General features: G+C 36.9%; 1 protein-coding gene across 3 annotated transcripts in view; it reads left to right on the forward strand.

The window, feature by feature from the left end:
• The window catches only part of LOC117574052 (furin-like protease 1), a 164,208-nt gene that overhangs the window by 93,690 nt on the left and 46,966 nt on the right, over positions 1-23,552 (forward strand). For all 3 annotated transcript variants that reach the window (XM_052008234.1, XM_052008235.1, XM_052008236.1), the window contains one exon: positions 3,711-4,658. In XM_052008234.1, the coding sequence (XP_051864194.1) occupies positions 3,927-4,658 (732 nt within the window). In that variant the 5' untranslated portion in view covers positions 3,711-3,926. The remainder of the gene's footprint in view (positions 1-3,710; positions 4,659-23,552) is intronic.

Here is a 23,552-nt window from a genome sequence, read left to right on the forward strand (position 1 = left end):
CAACAACAAGATGAAGGAGGAGGAAGTCAACAAAAGGCGTTGCAAAACCCCGCTCTCGCACTCTTTGTTCGCATTTAAGCTCTTAGCCTCTGCAACTGCTGGCTTTTGACTCCTGTTGTTGCCTTTTTAAGCTGCTAACTGCCGCTGGAGGCGTCTTCAAAAGGCATAAGCTTAATGTGTTTTGGCATCGGTTTTCAAAGTGCATCTTCTCGAGGCACTAACCGAAGTCTTTTCATTCTGGATTTGACATCACCGAGTTGTGTGTGTTTTGTTGCTGGCTTACAAGACTACAGTACACAACTACAAGCTGCTCTGCTCTCTTGGCCCTTGGCAACCACAAAGGCAACCAAGTGTCAGGCAGTGTTAACCAAAAGCAGCCTGCAGTCTTCTTCGTGTTGCATTCTCTTAGTTTACATCGTCGTCATCTCTGGCATGTTACTCTTTTCTATCCGTCTCCATTTCTTGTCATCTTTTAACCACTTTTTTATATGCAGTTTTCCTTTTTTTTGTATTTTATTCTCGCTTGTGGCTAGTGCTCTTGGCATAATTGGGATTTGGGTTGATTGATATGTTTCCCTTTTGCACTTGATAGTTGAGTAATTGATGCTACACGCAATAGTTAGCTGACTTTAAAGGTCACTCGACTAAATTCCAAGAAATTGGAAATGAATTTTTGATTATGATTTGTTTTTCGAAATTGAATTTAAAATTGGTCGTACATCATTCGGCTTGTAAAGTTTATTTTAAAATAGCCAAGGCCATTGATTAGCTGTGAAGAAATAGACGCAACCCACTTTCGGTTAGTGGTTGAAGGTCTCTCCACTTTATACAAGCTCACCACATCAATTCAGTGCGCGTCCTTCTCATGCAAAAAAGGAAAACAACGTCTCAATTTGTCTCAAGTTGTCAAGTTAACGTTGCAACACTTTACACTTGGAGTGTTGCAGACGTCACGACGTCATCGCCAGTTGCAATTTCCTCTTTCCCCCTCAAGCCCAAAGCAGCTGAAATTTTGTAGTTGTCGGCTTTGTTATTGTTGTTGTTGCTGTTGTCGTTGCAGTTGTTGGTGTCTTTGTCGTTGACTTTGACACCGTTTTGCACTTTTCGTTGGCATGTGAGAGAGAGACTGAGCGAAAGAGAGACAGTGAGGGTGATAGAGAGGTGGACACGCAGCTTGTTTCAGCACGTTTGGCACCACCCTCTTTGACAGGCACTTATTTTCTTATTATTAAGTATACGCTTAGTTGGCCCCCGCACACTGTGCACTGTGCGCTGTCAATGTGCAGTGCAGACGAAATGCGCTCGCCAAGTAATGATTACTTTGTGTCTGGCGCTGACAAATGCCGTCAGTCAAAGTCGAAAGTTTACCAACTGCAGAAGGAAGCAAAAGCAAAAGTCCTGTCGCTGTCTCTGTCGCAGTCGCTGCGTCAGCGGGAAGTCTATCTCTATGTGGGTTGGTCTAGCGTTTTGTGCCCATGACGACGACGAGTTCAATGCGGAAGTCGCGCACAAAAGGCGCATAAGATGCAATCAGCACGTAAGTCTCACTTGTTCCCCCTCCTTTCTATAAGAGAGCATGTGTGCGTACTAAAAACTGTGTGTGTGTGTGTGAGTGTATGTGTGTGTGTGTGCATCCATGTGCACTGTAGCCGATAAGAGGGCATTGGAAATTGGGCTCTGACTGCGTCCCCCAAAGTTTGCAAGTTTTTAATGACTTCTTTAAGAGACGAAACTTTATTTATTGCCCATGGGCACATAACCAATTTTAGTCTGATTTGTCGCCTTTCTGGATTGCTTAATTGGGAATGGAGTCAATCACACAGACTGCAGACACATTGCTCTAAATAGTCTTTTTTAATTGGGAATGGAGATAGACCGAGTACAAAATATTACTCTAAAAAATCTTTCTCTTGAAGCTCGAAAAATATTTATTTGGATTTTTCATTGCTTCAGTAAAAAAATTAGAAAAGTTTTTACTTTTAGAACTAAATTCTTAAGCTGTTTTTAAGTATTAATCATATTATGGTTTATAATTGTTTTTTTATAATTAAATTATCATTAAAGCAGACATTCTGACCTACTTCTTTCTGTCTCTCTGACTATGCAAAGTATAAATTAGTACTTCGAATAATATTTGACAAGTTGTTCTCTTCCCAGTTGTTGAAACTATCAGTTCTTGATTCCAGAAACTTAAAACATTGTTAATTTCAATCATGGAATAATGTAACTTGTTCAATTTCGATTTCAATAAACGCTTTGGCTTTAGCTGGTATTTGATATTTTAAGTAGATCTGCATGTCAAAGGCTGTTATTAAGCTCAGTATGCAGCTATTGTCGTATGAAAATTCAATTTCCTATCCACTTGGCTATTGATTACTCTGTCCCAATACTGCCAGCACCGACAGCCAGAACTTCCGTCCTGCCCTTGCTCCTGCTACTTTGAATGCTATGCAGACTGATGGCTGCTGTGACTGTGACTGTGACTGCTGTTGGGCATTTCCGTTGACTTCCATTTGGGGCATTAATTACGCGCCTACTGCAAATCCTGAAATGCTCAATCAATACCATGGAACTATGCCTGTCACTGATGATTGCTGTTGTTGTTGCTGCTGCTGGTCGTTCTCGTTGGCCCCTGGGCATTATCAGTCATGGGCATATTTTGACAATGGCATTAGTCAAAAGCCAGGCTGTAGTAGGTCCAGTTAGCCAATCTCTTTGCCTCATTTGCAAAAGCCAACTTGTTTGCTCGGGTGACAATCAATGCGATTTGCCCCGCCAGCTAAATGGTTGCCAATGCCAAAAATCTGTCGGAAGCGCCCCTGACAACATTTGCCATCAGCTTCACTCGGACACCGTCATTTGAAATGCCTGACATTCCATATAATCGAGACTCTTCATAAGTTGTTTGCTCTTTTTTTTCAATCTTCTTCACATTTTTTTCCTCCCCCTGCGACAGCAGCTGCTAATGAGGAGAGTTTTGCGCAAATTGTACTGTTTGCTGGGCTATTTTGGTTTTGGTGCCTTTGAGTTTCTTTTTGGAACATTTGCAAACAAATTGATTGTGTCATTTGCAGGCAATTAACTTTGTGTACCCTATATGCTAAAAATGTGACAGTAAGGTATAAAAATTGTAAGCTTTGATTTGATGATTTATATTCCTGACAAAGAATACTTAAAGTAATACTTACTTTACTAATATTTTTGATATGCCAATACCTTATTTGTTTCAATTAATTTTATTTTCGCTTTACTGCACCATAAGCCTTAATTCCATATTTTTAATATTATGTTTCTATTGGTGTAACAACTATTTATTTTTAAATATATGGAAAAAAGAAAAAGCAAATTAAATATAAAAAGTAACTAAATGTTGAATTGAAGTTAATTCTATGCCCGTCAAATTTAATGTTCGTCTTCTTTTATTAAGGGAAAGAGAATAAAAGCATAACATCATAATTTAAAATGCATATTAATGAACCTAACCCCATAGATAATAATAAATTGAGAGAAAAAGAAAATGATTTATCGTTGCATACTTTTAGGCGATAAAATATTTCACTTGCTTCATGAGTTGTTATACAAACAAATATGGAAAAACATTGAATTTTTTGCATATATTTTTTAAAATAACCTGTTAAGCATTTAACATTAACATTAATTCAATTACGTCAAATGCTAATGTAAATCTCAATCATGTGTCCTACTTGCAGCTCCCATGCGACACTAAAGCGATTACAGCAGCTACTCAACGTCAGGATCAAAGTTGGCAACGGCAGCAAAGCAGCAGTTAGAGAGGAGTCAACTCAACAACAATATTTACACAGACATACACACACACACACACGCACAAATACATATATAGATAGAGAGATAGAAGCAGCACTGCCACGCCTTCAATACAATAACACACACAAATCGAACGCACAATGAAAAACGACGTCGTGCGATGGAGCAGGCAGCCAAATAGCAACAGCAACAGCAACAACAACAGCAATCGCAACAACAACAACCGCCACAGTCACAGCCAAAGCGAGAGCAACAACAACAATTTGTTGACGGCGGGCAACACACAACTGAGGCAACATGTTGCCAGCAAAAGAACTTGTCAACCAAATGCAAACGCAAATGTTGCAGCAACAAAGTGCGCCTGGCAACAACAGCATCAACAGCAACAAACAATCATTGAATGTGATATAACAAGAAATTACAATTTCGATTGCAATTTATTGAAAACTAGTTTTTTAACGCAACCAAGCAAAACAAAGTGCAATCGCAGCAGACATTTAAGAGCATCGACAGCGACAACGCGCGCATTGTTGCTGCTTATTTTGCAATTTAGTATCGCAGTTTTTTTATGTAATATTAATGTCGGTTTCGCGGCCGCCAGTGTTGCACCCAAAGTGGAAAGCGGCCACGCCCAGTCGCCCCTACTGCCACCCTACGTCCTCGACTACGAGACATCCAGCGGTGGCAGCGGTGCTAGCAACAGCAACAGCGATGCCGCCCAGCTAACCGCCAACAGCGGTGGTCGCCCATCTGGCGCTGGCGGCGATGCTGGACACTACACGCACACCTGGGCGGTCCACATACCGAACGGTGATAACAATGGCATCGCCGATGCCGTTGCCAAGGAACATGGTTTCGTCAATATGGGAAAGGTGAGTGAAAACAGAAATTAACAACCTTTATGAAAATAATATGAAAGAAAATTTGAGAATTTAAAAAAAGTAGGAAAATGAGTTCAGGAAAATTTAACAATATAAAGTCTAAGTAGTGAAAACATTTATTTAAAATAATATCTTGTAAATTTATTACCAATCTTTATTGATTTTCGGAGTCCTTTAAGCTTAACTAACTGAAAACTATCAACAGAAATTAAATTATTATTTTCATTGGCTATAAACACAGCAGCAGCTTTCTTTATTGAAAGTACTTATTCTTTTTATTTTATTAAGCTGTCATTTCTTACAAGTACTTTAATTAAATTGCTTAGAAAATTGCACCAAGCTCAATATTATTAATTTAAAAGACAAATAAGTGTCTATCTTCATTCCATTGTTATAACTTTTTATTGGAGAATAATTGGTCATCCGATTATATTCTGGCTTAGATTGATAACTAAGATTATTTTACATCATTTTAAATTGATTTTTAAATTTAATACATCCTCTCAAAGTGTTCTTAGAACTAACTACTTTAACTACTTTAATATTCATAATTTAATTTTGGAATTTTTATATTTTGTACAAAGAACTTTTCAGTTCAATCAATGCATTGTTAGTTTTAACTCTAAACCAATCCGTTTACTCTGAACTGCATTTAATTGCATGATAAACCAGATGAATCTCCTTTAGTTGAAGTGTTAAGTTATATGCGTTTAGATTGACATCATTATTAAGTGCAGGAAGCACTCAAAGTGGCAGTGCTTTGACAGCTTCTGATTCAGCAAACATTATTTAATAGATGGTTCACATTTGGCAACAACATTGCCAAAGTGCCACAGCTCCTAAAGTGAACAAAAAAAGTGGTTTCAAATTGAGTTCAACGCAGAGAGCTAACTCAAAGAGCGTCACGCTTTTGATAGATTTAACACCTGCACACGTTGGGCCACGTTGCCAACGTTCACGTGTAGTTGGGCAAATGAAGCTCTTTTCAGCCGAGTCATTTTAGTTTTTGGCCACCATGCCATCAGGCAGCTGCCACTAGTTAAGCTTTTGGGCTGCAACAGCGATTCAGGGGGAGGTGGCAAACTTTTGAAATCGCAACAATTTGGCCCGCATATCCGGCGAGGGAATGGTGGAGGAGGAAAGCAGAGCGGGGGTCATATGCAGAACCTCTCTCGTTTGCTACTTTAGCATATCATTAGGACACTCAAATGCGAGACTATTAAAAGTTTGTTACACACACGCAGATATGCACACGCACACGAATGCAAATCTATTCAGAGCACATTTTGAGTAACTTTGACGTTATGGGAATCCAACTGCAACACACACGAAGGCTGTCTGGTAGTTGTGTGTATATGGGTGTGCAAGTATCCAGGACAAAGTTTAATTTTTTCTGCATGCCCTGTACCATGTTAAACGATGGGTAGCACAAGTTTGAGCATACACCAAGTTGGAGTATTTGCAAGTGGTATCTGGAACTGCTGCCAGACACAACTTGGTTGTTTTTATTTCTTGGCTGTTTGTCTATCAATTCTGGCCAAGTCAGAGTAGATCGATGGGAAAGCCGCAGATGTTGCGACTGCCTCAAAACTGCTTGGACAAACTTTAATCTGATTTCAGTCAAGCGATAGGGCAGTGATTTGCTTCAAGCCTCAGCATATTCTCCCCACCTGCAATTGATACTCATTTTGTGTGCAGACAATTGAAACACTAACGCGATGTCACTAAGTGATCGTCCACAACTATAGATATATCTAATTGTACTTATATAGATTTATATGGATCTAAAGAGTTGACCATTTCAAACTTAAATACGCTGTGACAGTTAGTTTTGCGGAATTTCTTAGTTGGCACTTGAGTTTTCAATTGAAACCGAAACTCAGGTGGCGAAATTGTCACTGTGGGCGGAAGTTGAGCTTAAGTCGGCTACTCAAAATGAAATTAGTATCATTCACAATAGGCCCATTGAGCGAACCATTGTATTAATTGGCTGGATACCTTAAGCTTGAAACTCAATTTATTGTGAGACTTGATAAAACTTTTCGTCGTTTCTCTTTCATTCATTTTCTTTTGCTTGGTCAACTCATTTAACGTCTTTTTACTTTTGGGCCACCGGAATTACTATTGAAGTTGCTTTCGCGTCTGTAACAGCTGAGCTGGGCAGCAAGTTAATTGAAAATTAATTTTAAATGGCATTGTTCAAGTGTATCCCTCCGTTTTGTACGCCACGTGGAGAGGATGCTAAAATAAATGGCACATTTACATAATTAGACAACGTCAAATGGCTGTAAAATTGTAGCGATTTGCCCTGGCGACGGAAATGGGACATTTCAGCTACATGTATTAGCACTTGACCTTAACTTTAGATGGGTTCGCAATGTTCTAATGCTGTTGCTTTAACACTTTAGTTGAGTAACAGCTGGGTTCTTAGGGTATTTACATGGTTCTGTTACCAAAAAGGGATGTTATGCAATTAATGTTAATGTTAATTACTTGCCGTACACGTTAACATAACGCTGTTACTTACAATTTACTTAATCGGTTCTAAATTGATTTGGTTGACAATTCGGTTTATGTTGTACTCTTTGAAAGTAGTAGTATGTCGATAAACCAAATAAATATTTGGGTATATGTTTATATTTTCGATGATTTTAACGTAGTATTGAGCAAGCTTGCTGTACCTTTTCTTATTTAAGGTATTAACAGAGTTATGTTAAGAGACACCACTTAAAGTAACAATGTTATGATAGTTCCATGTTATTAATGTTAATGTTCAAACGTTGCAGTGTCACTTTAACATGAATTTATGTTAACTTAACAATAACCGGATAAGTTATTTTAACAGACGCGATAATTTTGTGTTTTTCCTTGATCATAATGCCGTAAAATTGACAAATTTAGTGTTTTATGAGGTGCAAAATGGCAGCTCGTTTATATTAAATTTCCATAGACTGCGCAATCTCGCATTCCTCTATTCAAGAGCTATAAAATAAAAAGGAAAGAAGTAAAGAAACAAATAAAATAGAGAAAAGGGAAAGAGGCAAAAAAAAGTTGTGCTAATATTTCTCGTATTTCTGCTGCGATTTCTGTTGCTCTTGTTTCCTTCATTTTGCTATAAAGTCCTTTTGACAAACTGTGTATAACAAAAATCCAACTAACTGTGCAAACAAGTTACAAGTGAAACACTAGTAACAACAGCAACAACAAAAACAAAAGCCAACAACAACAAAACTAAATTAATAAACATGCTGCAAGCGCGACTTTTTGCCATTTGCGACTCCCCATTGCGAATATATATATATGCTATATGCTATATTTATTTGTTTTGTTTGCTTTTTGTTATACTTATTTAGCACTGGGCGTGACATAAGACTTGCAACTTGTGGTGCTTTCCAACATTAATACTCTCTTCTTTCGCCCTCACGTTCGGATGCACGTTGCTGTCAACTGATGTTATGCGCCAAGTTTTAATGAAAACTATGCAGTCTGTTTATCTATGTAGCTTGTGTTGGCACAACTCACATTCAACTTGCAGTTTTCGCGCTGCAATTATGATGATAACACAAGGCATCAGAACTTTATAGTCCGCTTGTCAGTAATATTCATAAAAATACTGAAAATAAACAAAACTCACTTGCAAACCATTAGAGGCTTTTCAGAGTTGCAAGTTGAGTTGAAATGTAGAACATGAGTGAGTTGGCGGTGATCGACTCTGAGATACCTCAACCTGAAAATTAAAATTAATATTGAAGTGCTTTCACTATCAAGTTTGCAGCACTAGCATTTGAAGATCTAGTCCTATAAAATACATAAAATACTAAATACTAATACTAAATATTAATACTAAAAATATTGAAAGTAAGCAGACAGAATATAAAAAATATACTAAATTCTAATACCTAATACTAATACCAACAAAAACAGAATTAATGTGATAAAACATTGTTACCTAATTTAAATAAGTGAAGAAAGTATCTCAAGTAAATTAATTTCATGTTTGCAACTCTGACGTATTCAAATAACCCTTGAATAATTAACAATTACAGCTTGAGCAGCAATTAATTGCTTCAAATTTATGCACCTTAACACTCTCGATGCGATTAATCTGCTGGCACTATCGACTAGTGTCATCATGCCATTATTTGTGTTGCCAATTAAAAGCGAAACTCCCATGGAAGAAGACTTTCGCCGCGCTTTAACTAACTTCTGACAAATGCATTTTTGGCGCAAAACTTTTGGAGTACGGTGCGATAAGAGAATGGCAATTTATGCGCTGCATTAATTTGCCCCACAGCCGACAGGATACAAACGGCGTGTATTCACCTCCTTGTTGTGTGTGAGCTTCCATTGCCTGTCAGTTGCAACAAGCAAGCAGCCAGGCAGGCAGGTTCAGCTCAGCTCTCTGAGCTCCTTGAGTTTGAGTTTAGTCAGCCAGCTGCTGTTTGTCATTGCTTATCACGGTCTGCAAGCCGGCAACTTCCTTTTAGGCGGCCATTGTGTTCCTGCTGCCGCTTGCTGTGGATGGATGTTGCCTGGACTCGGCTTTTGTGTGTATGGACGTATTTACATAACACAGCCGCCATTTCTTTTCTGCTCACCATTCGCTCGCGTCTATTGTTCGTGTTGTGATAAATGTTATCGTTGTCTGTCGTAGTCGTCGTCGTCGTCTGCTTGGATCCATCCACCCATCCACCAGCCTTCAGCGGCACTCATCAATTTAATTGAAAAGCCTCTTGGACCCGTCGTCGGCGTCGTCGTCGTCGTGGATGCTTTCTCTTTGTTATTTGCCTTTTGGCTTTTCTGCTGCCGACGACTTCGACTGCTTCTTAATTTTCTTTCGGTTTTATTCACTTTTTAATTAATTTTCCTCATTTTTATTATTATTTTTTATGCCTTTGTCGCGTCCTTAAACTTATCGTCCGGTTTAACTTTGCCGCTTCTTCGATTATTGATTACTGTCCTTGATGGGCATTTTCCTCACAAGCCACACGACTGCAACTTGCAGTCATCGCACCCTTTCGCTCACTTTTATTGCATTTCGCATAATTAAAATCACGGCCAATGATGTGTAAAGCACAAACCGAAAGGCCTTTAACATCTTTTTTCCGCCCTCTTTTGCCGCAGGCTGCCTGATAAATTACGTTACGCCTGGCAAAGGACTGTGCTTTTCTCTTTTCAGTGTATTACCTTTTCTTTTTTTTGGTTCGTTGATAAAGGTCAACAGCTCATTAACGACGAGGATTGCATGTGAAGGCATCAAAGAAGTAACATCTTAAGCAGCACCTGCTTTCTGAGTTAGGTAAAGACGACAACTACCCTTGTTAATAGAGCTTATAATGTGTTGGCAAAAGCTAACAGTTTGACAACAATATTAAGATATTGGATATAGCTAAATGAATATGTCTATTAAATTGAGAAAAGTGCAGAAAAGTAATTTAATAAGTGATAATCGTCAGACATTAAAGAAAAAGTAAAATATTTGAATCTAATTTAATGCTTTTAAATACCAAAAGAGACAAAATACTGATAGCGGAAAGGCTTAATAATTTTTAAGGTCATTTCAAAACGGTTTGAACTTGTATTATATTAAGAATTATAAAATTGCATTTATTTTTAGCTAACTACAAATGAGAAATTTATTTCTGAATATTTTAGAAAAGTAATGTAGTAGGTGATAATCGCCAAACATCAACGAAAAAGTAAAATGTTTGAAACATTGACAACGGAAAGATTTAAACATTTTTCTCATTATCAAATTAGTTTTGAATTGTTCTTCGAATATTACAACGAGTTTATAATGTGTTCAATGATGTCACACATATAATATTTCGATATTGGATATACATATCTTAAGCTAACTAAGTATGTAATATTAAATTCTACATTTTTTTTTTTAGAAAATTTATTTGCCAAACGTCAAAGGAAAATTAAAAATATTCATTGTAAATTAAAGGTATAAAATACTTTGTTAGTTATGCTTAAAGAGACAGAACATTGAGAGCGAAAAACTTTAACAAATTTGCTATCTACGTAATTCAAAGAAGTTTGAAATAATAGAACGCATTTATATAAAATATAACAACGAGCTGCAGACACGATTACAATCAATTGGAGACCTTTACAGTTTGAGCAGCTCTGTGCTCCCTTACCTTGGGTCACATTCACAGCCGACAAATTGCCACAATTTTCATATCACTTCGAGTTCCTTTTGTTTCAGTTCTGTGTTATTTTTTTTTCTCGCAGCCGGAGAAGTTTAACAAAAGTTAAGAGCGTATAGATAGAGATGTATATGCTTATGTATGTATGTATGTATGTATGTAGATATGCCATTAGTAGCTGTAGTTGCATATGAGCATCCTTGCGTGCTGGCTTACAGTCTGTGTATTTGTGTGTGTGCTTCTCGTGTGTGTGGCTCATGGCGGATATCGTTGATAAATTTCAAGTCAAAAACTCGGAAAATATTTATGACTTAACTTTTGTTTAGTAACAAAGCAACACGCGCCAACTGACAAGCGCACACTCACACTCAGCAAACTAGTCAAATGCAGAGAGAGGCATTTATATTTCGCCGAGTCTGGAGCGGCTTTTGTGCTGTGTAAACTGGCATTCAGAATTGTTAGAGAACTTTGGATCTTTTGCTTATGCAAATACTAGCAAAAAGGATTTTTCCTTACACTGCCTTTTAGCAAACGCTGTTGGGAATGCGTAGAAGCTTGTAAAACTTTAATCACATGTCATGCAAAGAAATATCACACATATGTATATAAAAGTATGTTTTTTTTTTTTTTGGTTTGTCATTGATCCCTGACTTGGGGAAAAAGTAGAAGTTTTGCAATGCAATTTGCTGGCAAGTTCCGTTGGGCCTTGTACCTAATTGAATATGTAAACCCGGAATGCGATTGAGTGTGAAATGAGTGAATCACACACACTCGCACTCACACACGCATAATAGAAAGTTTGAAGCTGAACTGAATTTTTGCACTGGGGAAAAGTTTCTACAAATGAAATTCAATCGAAGAGCTAAGAAATTTTTTACTTTACTGGAAAATTAAGTTTACTACTTTTGTGGCACAAATGAATGACTGAATCAATGAATGAGCGAATGTGCCCCCAAGGCGGGTCGAATATATTACAAATACTTTCGAATATGTTTCACTGTGTGAGTCTCTGTGGATATGTGTGTGTGTGGGTTAACTTTTTGCATGAGCCAATTGGCAAAAGTTGCAGCTGCCTAATAAATATTTCAAAAAATTCATTTCAACTTTTGCCAATGGTTTTGTGGTGTAAGAATTTACTTCAAATTGCTTTGCAGGCAAACATCAAAAACTGCTACAGTTTGACAGCCACTGGGCAAAAGTGCTCAATTAATATAGCCAATTCATTTGATTGCCTCTTTGCCATTCCCCCAAAAACATTTCCATCAAAACGCGTGAGGTAAATGAATTTTCCCAGCATGATGACACAATTTCCAACAACGGGATGTAATAGTCATTTTACCAAATTTAATGGCAAACGGAGGCCAATTATGTTTCGTGAAAATGTTGTTGATGATGGGGAACATTTTGGTAAAGAGCAGATATTATTTATGACAGACAGACAAGCGGTTTCAAGTGGGAATTGAATAGGCGACGCGAAATTCAAAATTTCGCTGGAACATTTAACTACAAAAAATATACATACTATACAGTTTAATGTGTTAATATGCCAGCACTTTATTGAACTAATGATCTAAAACATAGAAGAAAAATAGTAAGTTAGCCCTTGAGTCAATTTACCAGGGAAGCATCGAACAGAAATAGGGAATTTATTAAAAGATATTTTGATTGCCAGCAATGCAAATTAACTAAAGAACAAATTCATAGAATAAATATTAAAATGCAATTAAAAATTCTACTAGTGATTTCACATTTTCGAGTTCCACTTATTAAAAATTTGTAAGTTTACCTGAAACTCAACTTGACAGCGAGGTATGCAATAAAAGCTGTTTCGTTCTATGCAAATGCTGACATTGATAAGAAAAAATGAAAATATGCGCATTTCCTTCTCTGATATTATTTCCAACGCTGCATTGTTGGCATTAGCTCGAGAACGGAATGCAGGCAATATATTCTAAAAATTATGCGTTGCTCGTGGAATTTATTGGCTCGCCAATTTAGTTTCATCTTAAAGTGTGTCCAAGCATATCTTATAGCTGAGATCTGTTTACAAAACCGCTTCTAGTTGCATACTGTGTGTATTAGAACATTTTCCCCTTAATATCCACCTTATTTATGGTCATTTTTGTTAACGCCCAATCGCATCATGTTGGCTTATCTTCTTTTTTAATATTCTTGGAAATGTTCTGCGCATTCTCTTGCCTTTGTACGGAAAATGGCAAAATAATAAAATGGCTGCTACACGCCTCAGAGTGTAAGCCAAGCAAATGGGAGTCTTAACGGAGATGCGTTGCAAGATTAATTTAAGATTTGTTTGCCACACACACACACACACACACACACACACACAAAGCAAATTTGTTGCAGCACAACTTCCTTTAACTCGCTTCATTTAGGCTGTTTTGTTGTTTCTTCAAATGTTGTTTTAACATTCTTGCTCTTTTTTAATTTTCCTTTGCTCTTCTTTTGGGCCACGCCCCCTGGCTTTGCTGTTGACTCTTTTGGGTAATCTCCTCCCTTTCGCTGTAGGCCGTCCGTCGGCTCTATTGAAGTGAAAAATTGCTAATGGTCAACAGGCAGCCTTACACAAAGCCTTGCCAATCGACGGCAATTTCACCCAACGCGCCGCTCTCCTCCTCCCTCCAGCCACAGGCTTTCTCAGCCGTTAAAAAAAAGTACTGTCACAGTAGCGCCGCCAGTAAATTGCCGCGCTGTGATTTTAATTAAAAGGCCCAAAGTCCAGTCGAGTCACAGTTACAGTGAATGCACAAAATATCGCACCATTTGCCAAAGTCAAAGTTGAGTTGATTTTAGGGCCATTTTAATTGCCAGCCAACCCCAACGCTCCCTCCAGTTGGACTGGGAGGGAAAAAGGAAACAAAACAAGAAAGAATGGAGGGAAAAGTCGAGCTAAAAGAGAAAATTTATGCAGTGCTCAATCAAGCGTGACAGCTTTATTGCACACAACAAGCCAAAGTGAAAATTTGAAATTTGTGGCAAATATTTTGACTGCATAAATATTGGACATCTTTTTGCCGCCAGGCATATTTTTATACCCTGTATATAAATGCAGAAAGGGTAGTTTTAGCTGTTGAGCTAATGAAGGAACATTTGCTGGATGTCTGAGTCTTTTGGTTATTAAACATTTACTTCAAACACACTTCACTTCTTGTTTGCCTTTCATGGTAAGCCCTTCGACAGAATAGTTTTGCTGAAATACATTCCAGGGTATTCTCAAATAGTAGTGCTGGCACTTCCACTTGTTTGCCATTTTATTATTGTATTTTTTGCGCTTAGCCAAACAAATCGTTAGCAATTGCATATATATATATATATATTTCTTTTTTGTTTGAGCAAGGGGAAACGATGATTGCGCAATCAAATCATCGCTTTACGCTTGATTAACGGAATGTTATGTTTGCCACAACCTACCGTTAGCAATTATGTGCATACTCGTTTAATATTTGTCGAATTTCGAATGAAATTTGTTCGATGGCCGACAAAATGTGCAAGCAGTCAAAACAATTAAAGTTGATGAACCAAATAATAAAATTATGAAATAGTAATAAATGTGCAAGCGCTGACAGCTTACACCATTCGTTTGATTAATCGTAATAAATGATTCAACTCAGCTTTAATTTCCATTCAGTTCCAATTAAATGGTTCCACAATTTTCTTAAAGTGATCGATACTCAATGAAATGATAATATTTGTCTTAGCAGATGGCCATTCGTTGCGAGTCCACACATTAATTTCCCAATACCATCTTTATGTGGTGGACACACGCGGCGTATGCTTGACATTGTGTCGATAATAGCACGCATACGCCGTGTATGCCATAACACTGATCGCTCTTTTGCTCATTCTCGTTTCCCGTTTGTTTTATTATTTCCTCCATCCGTGTGCGTGTTCTTCGTCTTGCACTGAAGCTGTTGCGTAATTAAATTGCAATAAATTGACCACAACTTGCTCAGCAGATGCAGCTGCGAGTCCGCTGGCCATTAAAATGTTTTTTTTTTGGATTTTTTTTTGGTCAGCAAGCACTTCAACTGGCTTAAAAGCGAGGCGCATAATGTGGCATTAAATCATTGTATACCTTCAGCAAGTGAAATTCCTCACGAAGTAGAACGAATGGGAATATTTGAGTGAATTATTAGACGCACATTCATATATTATGGCATTTGGATCTTCGATTGGCATTTCAACTGCTACTGGAAATTAAATGGCAATATTCACAAAACACTCACTTAATTCCGAATACTAACAAGCTGTTGTTTGCAAGAATGTATTTTAAATTATTATTATTATTAATGTAATGTGATTTAATTGTGAATTTCTGCATTTAAACTAAATATCTTGAAACTGAATATTTCTTCAAATCGATTGCTTTGTAATGTGGCTTTCGCAAAAATATAAATCAGTCAATTGCAAGCAACAAGCCACAAATTATAAGCAAGAAAATTCATTGCCAGCAATCAACAGCACAGCACAGCACAGCAACAACTAATAAATCATTTTATCCATCATTCTGCTGCTTCGTCCAGGAGCATTGAATTGTAATCTGATTTTAGATTGATATGCAGTATCCTTGTGAAACGCAGCCTGCTGGCAGAAATGAATGTGAATGTTACGTTTGCAATTACATTGAAATAACATCAACTGCATTCTGAGCAATAAAATTGATTTATGAACCCTTGCAGCTGGCACACTCAAATCGATATTCAAATTGGGTGTCAATTTTTTGGCCAGATGATGCATTATCAATACCCTTTCTCCAATATCCAATGCAATAACGAGGCAAGTGTAAACAAATCTAATTCATTTACTCTCGGCCCTCGGCAGATTGTCACGACATTAGTTCGATGCTGACAACTTTAATTACCAAATTTCATTTACATCGGGAAAGGATGGAAAAGTCAATGCTGCATGGCTTTTCAATTTTTAATCAACTTGAAACATGTCCATAAATCAGCCAGAGAATTATTTGATTGTTTTAGACATACACACATACTCACACAGAGACACACTAAAAGCAGGCTTGGGATTTGGCAGGCATTCAAAAAAGTTGACGACACAAAAGCTTTTCGTGCTGTTCGTTTCGCATGACATTGAAAAGTTGCCTGACAGCTGCAAAGCTGTAAAAGGACGCACATAACGGATGCCAATCACCGTTGCAATTATGTGACTGTATGTGTCTGTCTGTCTGTGTGTGTGTATTGAACTTAGCCGTTGACCTTAGCCTGCTTTCCACACACGCTCGCACACATAGACACTTAGTCATTTTGTCATTTACTTGTTAGTGGCACTACAGGAGAAATGAGAAGAGCAAAGAGCAGAAAGAAAAAAGTAGAGCTGCATATTTTTAGGCGGCTGCCACAGCCGCAGCCGCTGCGCTGCGTCACTCGGGTGCATCTCGTTCAGGGTCATTGTGAGATCAGAGCAGTGCAGAGCAGAGCAGAGCAAAGTCAGCCGTTCAACGTCAACATCAAGTGGCCCACTCGGTGTTGCACTTGAACCGTAATGAAAGCATTTGCTGCCACAAGCACAAACACATGCATAAAGATAGCCAAGAGAACGAGCAAAAGAGAGAGAGATAGTAAATAAGAGACATTGCAGTGCACTTGGTTAGTTTTAGTGTGTGCGACATCTGACACTTGTCTGTAGTTTTATATTCCGCATTTCGGACAACAACAAGAATGCACGCACGTATGTATGTATGTATAAATTTAAGATTATCTACAACTTGGCAAAAAGTGCACGTATACGTAATTTAAAAGATGTGTCCACTTTAGTTTTTTTTAACATATGTCAGATATAACAATTTTTAAATATATAATATTAAATAGATCTGTATACTATATGGTATGTGTATACCAATTATTTAAATTATATTTTTAAAGAAATATAATTCTTTTTATTGAAGTTGAATGTATTTCCTCTTGCTGTACTTTCAATTTTCGAATATGTATATTTTACTTGTGTACAGAAGCTTAATGTTATCGATTTTAAAGTAGATTGATCAAGTTTAAATAATACTTTTTCAAACTCAAAATATGTTTTATGTGAAGACTTATTGAAACATGAAAAGTTTGTTGCTATGTTACATGTATTTCATGGCCTGAAGGCTCAACCAATATTTCTATTGATATGTTGGTGTAACATTGTTCTTACAAAATAATTACAGACTCTTTTGTATATTACATTACAAACATGTTTTTAAATTCAACGCTTGAGTCGATGGACTTAATAGCTAGCACTCCCTTTTAGTTATTATATTATTTTGTATCAAAATTAACATTTACAAATAACTAAATACTAAATTCAACACAATTTACTACTTTTCCAACTATTAGGATATTCTACAAACGAAACAAAAGCTTTTTAATTTCGTTACATCAGAAAATTGGATATCTATAGGTAGCCGCAATTAGATTGCCATTCACACAATTAGCAGACAACTGCTCACATCGATATCGCTATCATTGACCATTTTGTGGTAATTGGCCAAGTCCCACATGGCAGAAAAGCAACAAAATTTCATTAACACTTCCAACACGGGGCAGAAACCGAGTTCATTTATACACGTTGGGGGCTAAACGAAATGTGTCTTCTGGCTTAGACGTTAGACGTTGGTTAGTTAGCCATGGCCAGAGTCCGAGCTGTGGACAAGTTACGTGTGGCACACTTACAGACAATTCAACACATTAACACCTATTAGGAGCGTCCAACACACACACACACACACATGCAGACATGCAAACAGAAAAGAATGGTAGGAAATGACAGGAAAAGCAGGAAAAGTCAACGAGGCAGTTGTGTAAATGGCCACATAAATAAAAGCGAATGTCTGCCAAGTTATGAATAATCATGACAACAACAACACAAGTTCACTCTCTATATTTCTCTCTCTCTCTTCCTCTCTCGAGGTGTGTGTGTGTGTGTGAGTACACGTGTGAATGCTCTGTGTGTGTGTATTGTAATTAAGCTTTTGGCTTTGGCTAAGGCAAACGGTGTAGCTGCATTTGAAATGGCACCGCTTTGGGCTATTTTTATGTCCAATGGACCAGCAGAAGCGTCTGCTTTCCCCACACAACCACACACACACACAAACACACACACGCTTACGCACATAGAAAGGTAACTAGGCATTAGCCTGAGCCATGAACAAGGCTCGAGATAAGAGAACAGAAGAAGGCATTATACCGCATGTGCGTTCGTTCGGCATACAAATCTGGAGAGTTAATTAAAAGTCATTAGTGTGCGGTATAATTGCAGCTAAGCGAAACGTTAAGTCCACGAAAGGCAGTCGTAGAAGAAAAACAAGAGAAAAAGCTACAGTTGAGTAAGCTCGACTGCAAGATACTCGCTACCTAATTCTAAAAAAAATAAAACAGTGCGGTAGTGTTATGTAAATATACCGAAATAATATACTGAATAAATAATAATAATATACCGATTACTATATCTGATACATCGATATACTATAACATTTAAAATATACCACTATAGAAATATACGAAGTAAATAAACCGAAAAAATTTTGAAATAAACCGATTTTGATATTTGGTATATTGAAATACTATTACATATAGTACATCATAGAATACAAAATACACCAAATTTTCATCATACAACACCCGACGCATAAGACAACGGTCATCGAGGTTTTTTATCCGATCAGGAATCATTAAAACTGTAGTTATTAATGCTTGTACAAAAAAATGTTACTTTATCCAAGAATTGATAAACGTTATGGAGTCAGTTAAAATACCCTTCTACCTTATGGATAGCAGGTATAAAAAACCCGGTTAACAGACAACAAATAAGTTAAATGAACATAATTGGAAATATAATAGGGGTATGTCTGAATTAAGTGAGATTAGACTGGGTTAGACATAGAGCTTTTAAACTGCAATAAAAATCACTTTAAGCACAAAATTTTATTAATAATGTATACAAAATGTTTCCTTTCTTTGTAGGTAAGCAATTACTCCTTCAAATTTGTTTGCAAGTGTACTACGTAAGTATCGTATTTAAAGATTTTCAAGTGACTGTTGTAATCCGAGCATCAGACTCATAAATCACGTTAATGAACTGCGAGAAGTGCACTCAAAAAGTATGCTATAGTTCTTTGGCTCACTTTAGCAAACAAGTTTCATTCAACATTTAAGCTGCCTGAAATGTGAGCGAGAATCCTTTTTGGGAGAGAACTTGTTGTCATCAAAAATTAATAAATAGGCGCTCAACTCATTACAATGTGATGGCAAAAGTGTGCCAAGTTGGATTACATGGCATGACAGAGAGTGTGGTATGAATAAGTAATATTAAAACGCCAAGTGCTTTTTGCAGTTTGAGTTGCATTCGATACGAATTGAATGCGAAGGGTATTGAGTTTGCAGTTGATTCATATTCTGAGCTGTAACTGGAGAATGGCAGATGGCAAATGGCAATGGTTTGCTCATTTTAAGCATTTCTCGCGCTCTGTTTGAACGCCTCATGAAATATGCAAGTTGAAGAGAAAAGCTGGCATGAAAATGGCGACGTTTCCTGTTGCAATGTCCACTCCGGCTGTTGCCTGTTCTCGCCTGCCTTATCCTATTATCTTTCACCAGCATTTCTCTGCATTATTTATCTTTTTTTCTGTTTTTTTTCATCTTTTCCCTTTTGTGGAATTCTTTTTTTTTTTTTTTTTTTTTTTTGCTCCCACGCAAAACGGCACAGTTCCGGCCAATGTTCATTTCGCTGACTTGGCTAACTTGTTGTTGGCTGGCCGGCCCCTTGCTTGCTTGCAAATTACGGACAACTTTTTGTTCTAATGCCGTTGCTGTTTTCGCCTCCGCCCAACACGGACTGACAGAGTTATTATTTTCTGCTGCTTGTATTTTGTAACAAAATAATTTACCGCCCGTTTTAATGCAAGTTTTTAACTAAGAATGTTTTTGAGAATGTTGTGGAAAACAACTTTTGTAAATTAACCATATGAGTTATTCAACTGTAAACTTGATGATTTATTCACTTCGAAGAGTTTAAAGGGTGCATAAAGATGAAGACATTTGATTACACCGAACACAGAATACTTCTAAGTGATTCTCTTATTACGCATACGCCACGTGGCGCGAGACTAACTTCAAAGTTGTACAGAGATCATTTGGAGATGTTCTTGAATTTCCATGAAAACGAAAGTGAAACACTGAGCTCGTGTAAATGGCATGTGGCAAAAAACAAAGAGAAGGAGGACAAGCAACGGCAACACTTTATTATTTATTGCCATAATCATGTTAACGGCAAGAAGGCAACAGCAAGAAAAGCGGCATGTTAATCATATTTATTAACATTTTAACTTAATCGCACAAACACACACACACACAGCACACAAAAACACGGAAAACAACAAGAACAAGAAATGTCGAGATTTCCTTTGATGTTGGAACTGCAATCAGAAAATGTCCTCAACAGTCATTTTCTTTGGCTGTCATCAAAGTCAGAAGATATTTATTTATGTCAAGTTAGGTATTTGTTTGTGTGGCGTTTGTTCATATTTTTCTCCGCGAATAATATAATTTAGAAAGTCGATTAACATTCACAATAAATAAGAAAAAAAATAAAATGTATCTGCTGAATATTATTCACATTTAATCTTTGAAAATCGAAGCATTACTTAAACTTTATTCTTTTAATTTACTTTTCAAATATTTTGCCAACTCACTTCTTGTTCATATTCACTTTTGCCTCACCTATACGCACTTTTTTTTTTTGCAACTTCTGGATATTTTGCTAAGTTTTTCTTCGTAATAAATTTATTCAATTTTCGTGCTCTGCCTGTTTACACATTTTGTTTATCATGCTTGCCTCTCTTCACATATGTTCTTGTATTCTTATCTGTATTTGAATCACATTAACAGGCAAGAAATATGTGCGTTTGTCTTGTCGTTGGGGTGGGTAGAATGAAAGAGCATTTATAAAAATGTTTCTATAGGAAAGCAAACAATTTTATATTGATCGTCACACATAAGTTCATATAAAAAATATTGTTCAATATATTTTGCTGTACAAATATATTTTAATATACAAAAATTATTATGAAAAAGCGGAAAATATTATGTAAGCTTAATGCTCAAAACACAAAATAAATTGGGAAAAATATAAAGCATAGATAGCAGCCTTAAATATACTTTTAACGAAATGGGTTTTCATTATTTGTTTATAGCTCTGCAAAAAAATTCAAAGTTAAAATATAAATAACTTGAACAGAGAATTTTTGTACGAAATGCAATAAATCGTACTTACTGTTAGCTAAATAGCCGGATTGGCCTTTCCGTACTGCGATGATTTGAAAATGTCGAATGGAAGAAAAATGTTTGCTGTATTTGCTGCGACTCTTAAACTATTTCATACAATTAAATACACATAATTCCTGCACACCCGCAGCACACACACACACAGTCTAAAGTGCCCTTCCTGTGTTTTACAGTTGTAAAAGCGACACGAAGCACATAAAACATTTTCATTTAATTGAAACAAATGCGTGCTGCGTATCAATTTAAGTAAAGCGGGACAAACAACTGCAGCAGAAGCAGTAGCAGCAGCAGCAACACCAAAAGCATTAGCAATAGTAGTGACAACAATACAACAGCAACATTGTGTGATACTATTGTAAATGCTATGTAGTGAAGAGCAATAAAATCTAACGACTACAACAATAAGATCAGAGACTATGCCACAGATTGTTGCCATCAACGAGGCGACACTCGCAGACCCCAAAATGCCAAACGACTGAAACATGAGAAACAGCTCACTAAGAGTGTCGCTGTGTAGGTGTAGTTGCTGTAGGTGTGTAAGTGAGTGTGTGTGTGTTAGTGATTTTGTATAGTAGTGTGTAAATGTGATATCATTTACGTGTATGTGACACACAGGACAGAGTTTAGCTCAGAGAGGGTAAGATTGGAGGGAGAACACAACGTTGTCGCTGTCGTTGTCAGGTGCTGCTCAGATAGCAACAACAAGAACCGTAAACTGTCGCCAATTGAATGGCCGTCAATGGGGCACCCCAAAAACCAAAACCAAAGCCAAAAAAAAAAATGAGAAAAAAACAATAAAAAAGGCAAAGCTTCTCCCGTCAAGCGGGGTATCAAAATCTATGTAAATTACACACAATCATCATAATATGAGTATGTTAGTGTGTCTACGTGTGTGAATCTGTATATGAGAGTCTGTATGTGTGTGTGCCATAAAATGACACCAAGCACGAGTGTTCATTCTGCAGACGACACTTTACGCTTTGACATATAGTACGACATTTCATATAATAAGCACTATACTAAATAATCTCACGTATGCACATAACGTGCCCCCAAAAAAAGACGTGTTGCGTTTGCTATATTGAAGTGCGATTCTGTGGAATTATGCGGGGGAATAGAACAGGGAACAGAATGCGGGACAATAAGTGAATGGGCAATTCAAAAAGTCAGGCATACTTGAGTTCTAGTTATGTTGAATGGCAGCAAGTTTCTAATTCAGCGCTTAATCGGACTTAGTAATAAATTTTTGTATTACTTTATTGAATAGCGTTTCTACAGAACTATTTGGGTAGTATCTTTAGTTTCTCTCTTAGGAGTTTTTTTACTCTCAATCGTCAGCTGTAGTCTCATCAAAATTCTTAAGAATTAAAAAAGAAATCTTAAGAATAACAATAACAAGTAAGAAAGCTACAGTCGAGTGTACTCGACTGTGAGATACCCGCTACCCATTTTGAATAAAAGTAACATATTTTGCGGTATTTTCTCAAAATATACCAAATATACTGCAAAAATACTAAAAAAAATACCAAATGGTATATTTGGTTTATCGACATAGTACCGCATTCAAAATATACCATAGACGGCACAATATACCAGATTGTCAGCCAAAGCAACTAAGACCCCTAGTAAGTAGGCGTTTTTGCCCATACAAAAGTATTTTTTTAATAACTTCGACAATTTTTATCTGATCGCAACCAAATTTTCAGGAATCATAACTACTATAGTAGATATTGTATATACCAAAATTCGCAACTCTAGCTTTAAAATTACGCTTGTTATTCGATTTTTTTGATTTGCGGGGGCGGAAGTGGGCGTGGCAAAATTTTGAAACAAACTTGATCTGCGTGCAAACATAACAAATGCTGTCAAAAAAAAATTATAGCTCTACCTCTTATAGTCTCTGAGATCCAGTGTTTCATACGGACGGACGGACAGACGGACAGACGGACAGACACACAGACGGACAGACTGACAGACGGACAGACGGACATGGCTATATCGTCTCGGCTGTTAACGCTGATCAAGAATATATATACTTTATAGGGTCGGAGATGCCTCCTTCTACCTGTTACATACATTTCCTGCCGGCACAAAGTTATAATACCCTTCTACCCTATGGGTAGCGGGTATAAAAATTGTCGTATTCTGAATATTATTATAACAATGAAATTTATGGCGCTTGTTCGCAGGAAGATTTTATTTCTCTTGCTATCAACAATAAATATAATAAACAGTTTATGTTTTTCTTTTTTGTTTTAACGGATCAATTTAAACTTTTTTTTATACAGTTCAACCGTTATGCAAATGTACAGTTATTTGAACATTAAAAATCTGCCTTTAAAATAAATGATTTTGTCTTGTCTACCTATATATATTAAAGAAGCGATTAATTTGGATACATTCAGCACATTGAGCAGTCATTACGAAATTTT

The sequence above is a fragment of the Drosophila albomicans genome, chromosome 2R, assembly GCF_009650485.2.
Source record: "Drosophila albomicans strain 15112-1751.03 chromosome 2R, ASM965048v2, whole genome shotgun sequence".
Lineage (NCBI taxonomy): Eukaryota > Metazoa > Arthropoda > Insecta > Diptera > Drosophilidae > Drosophila > Drosophila albomicans.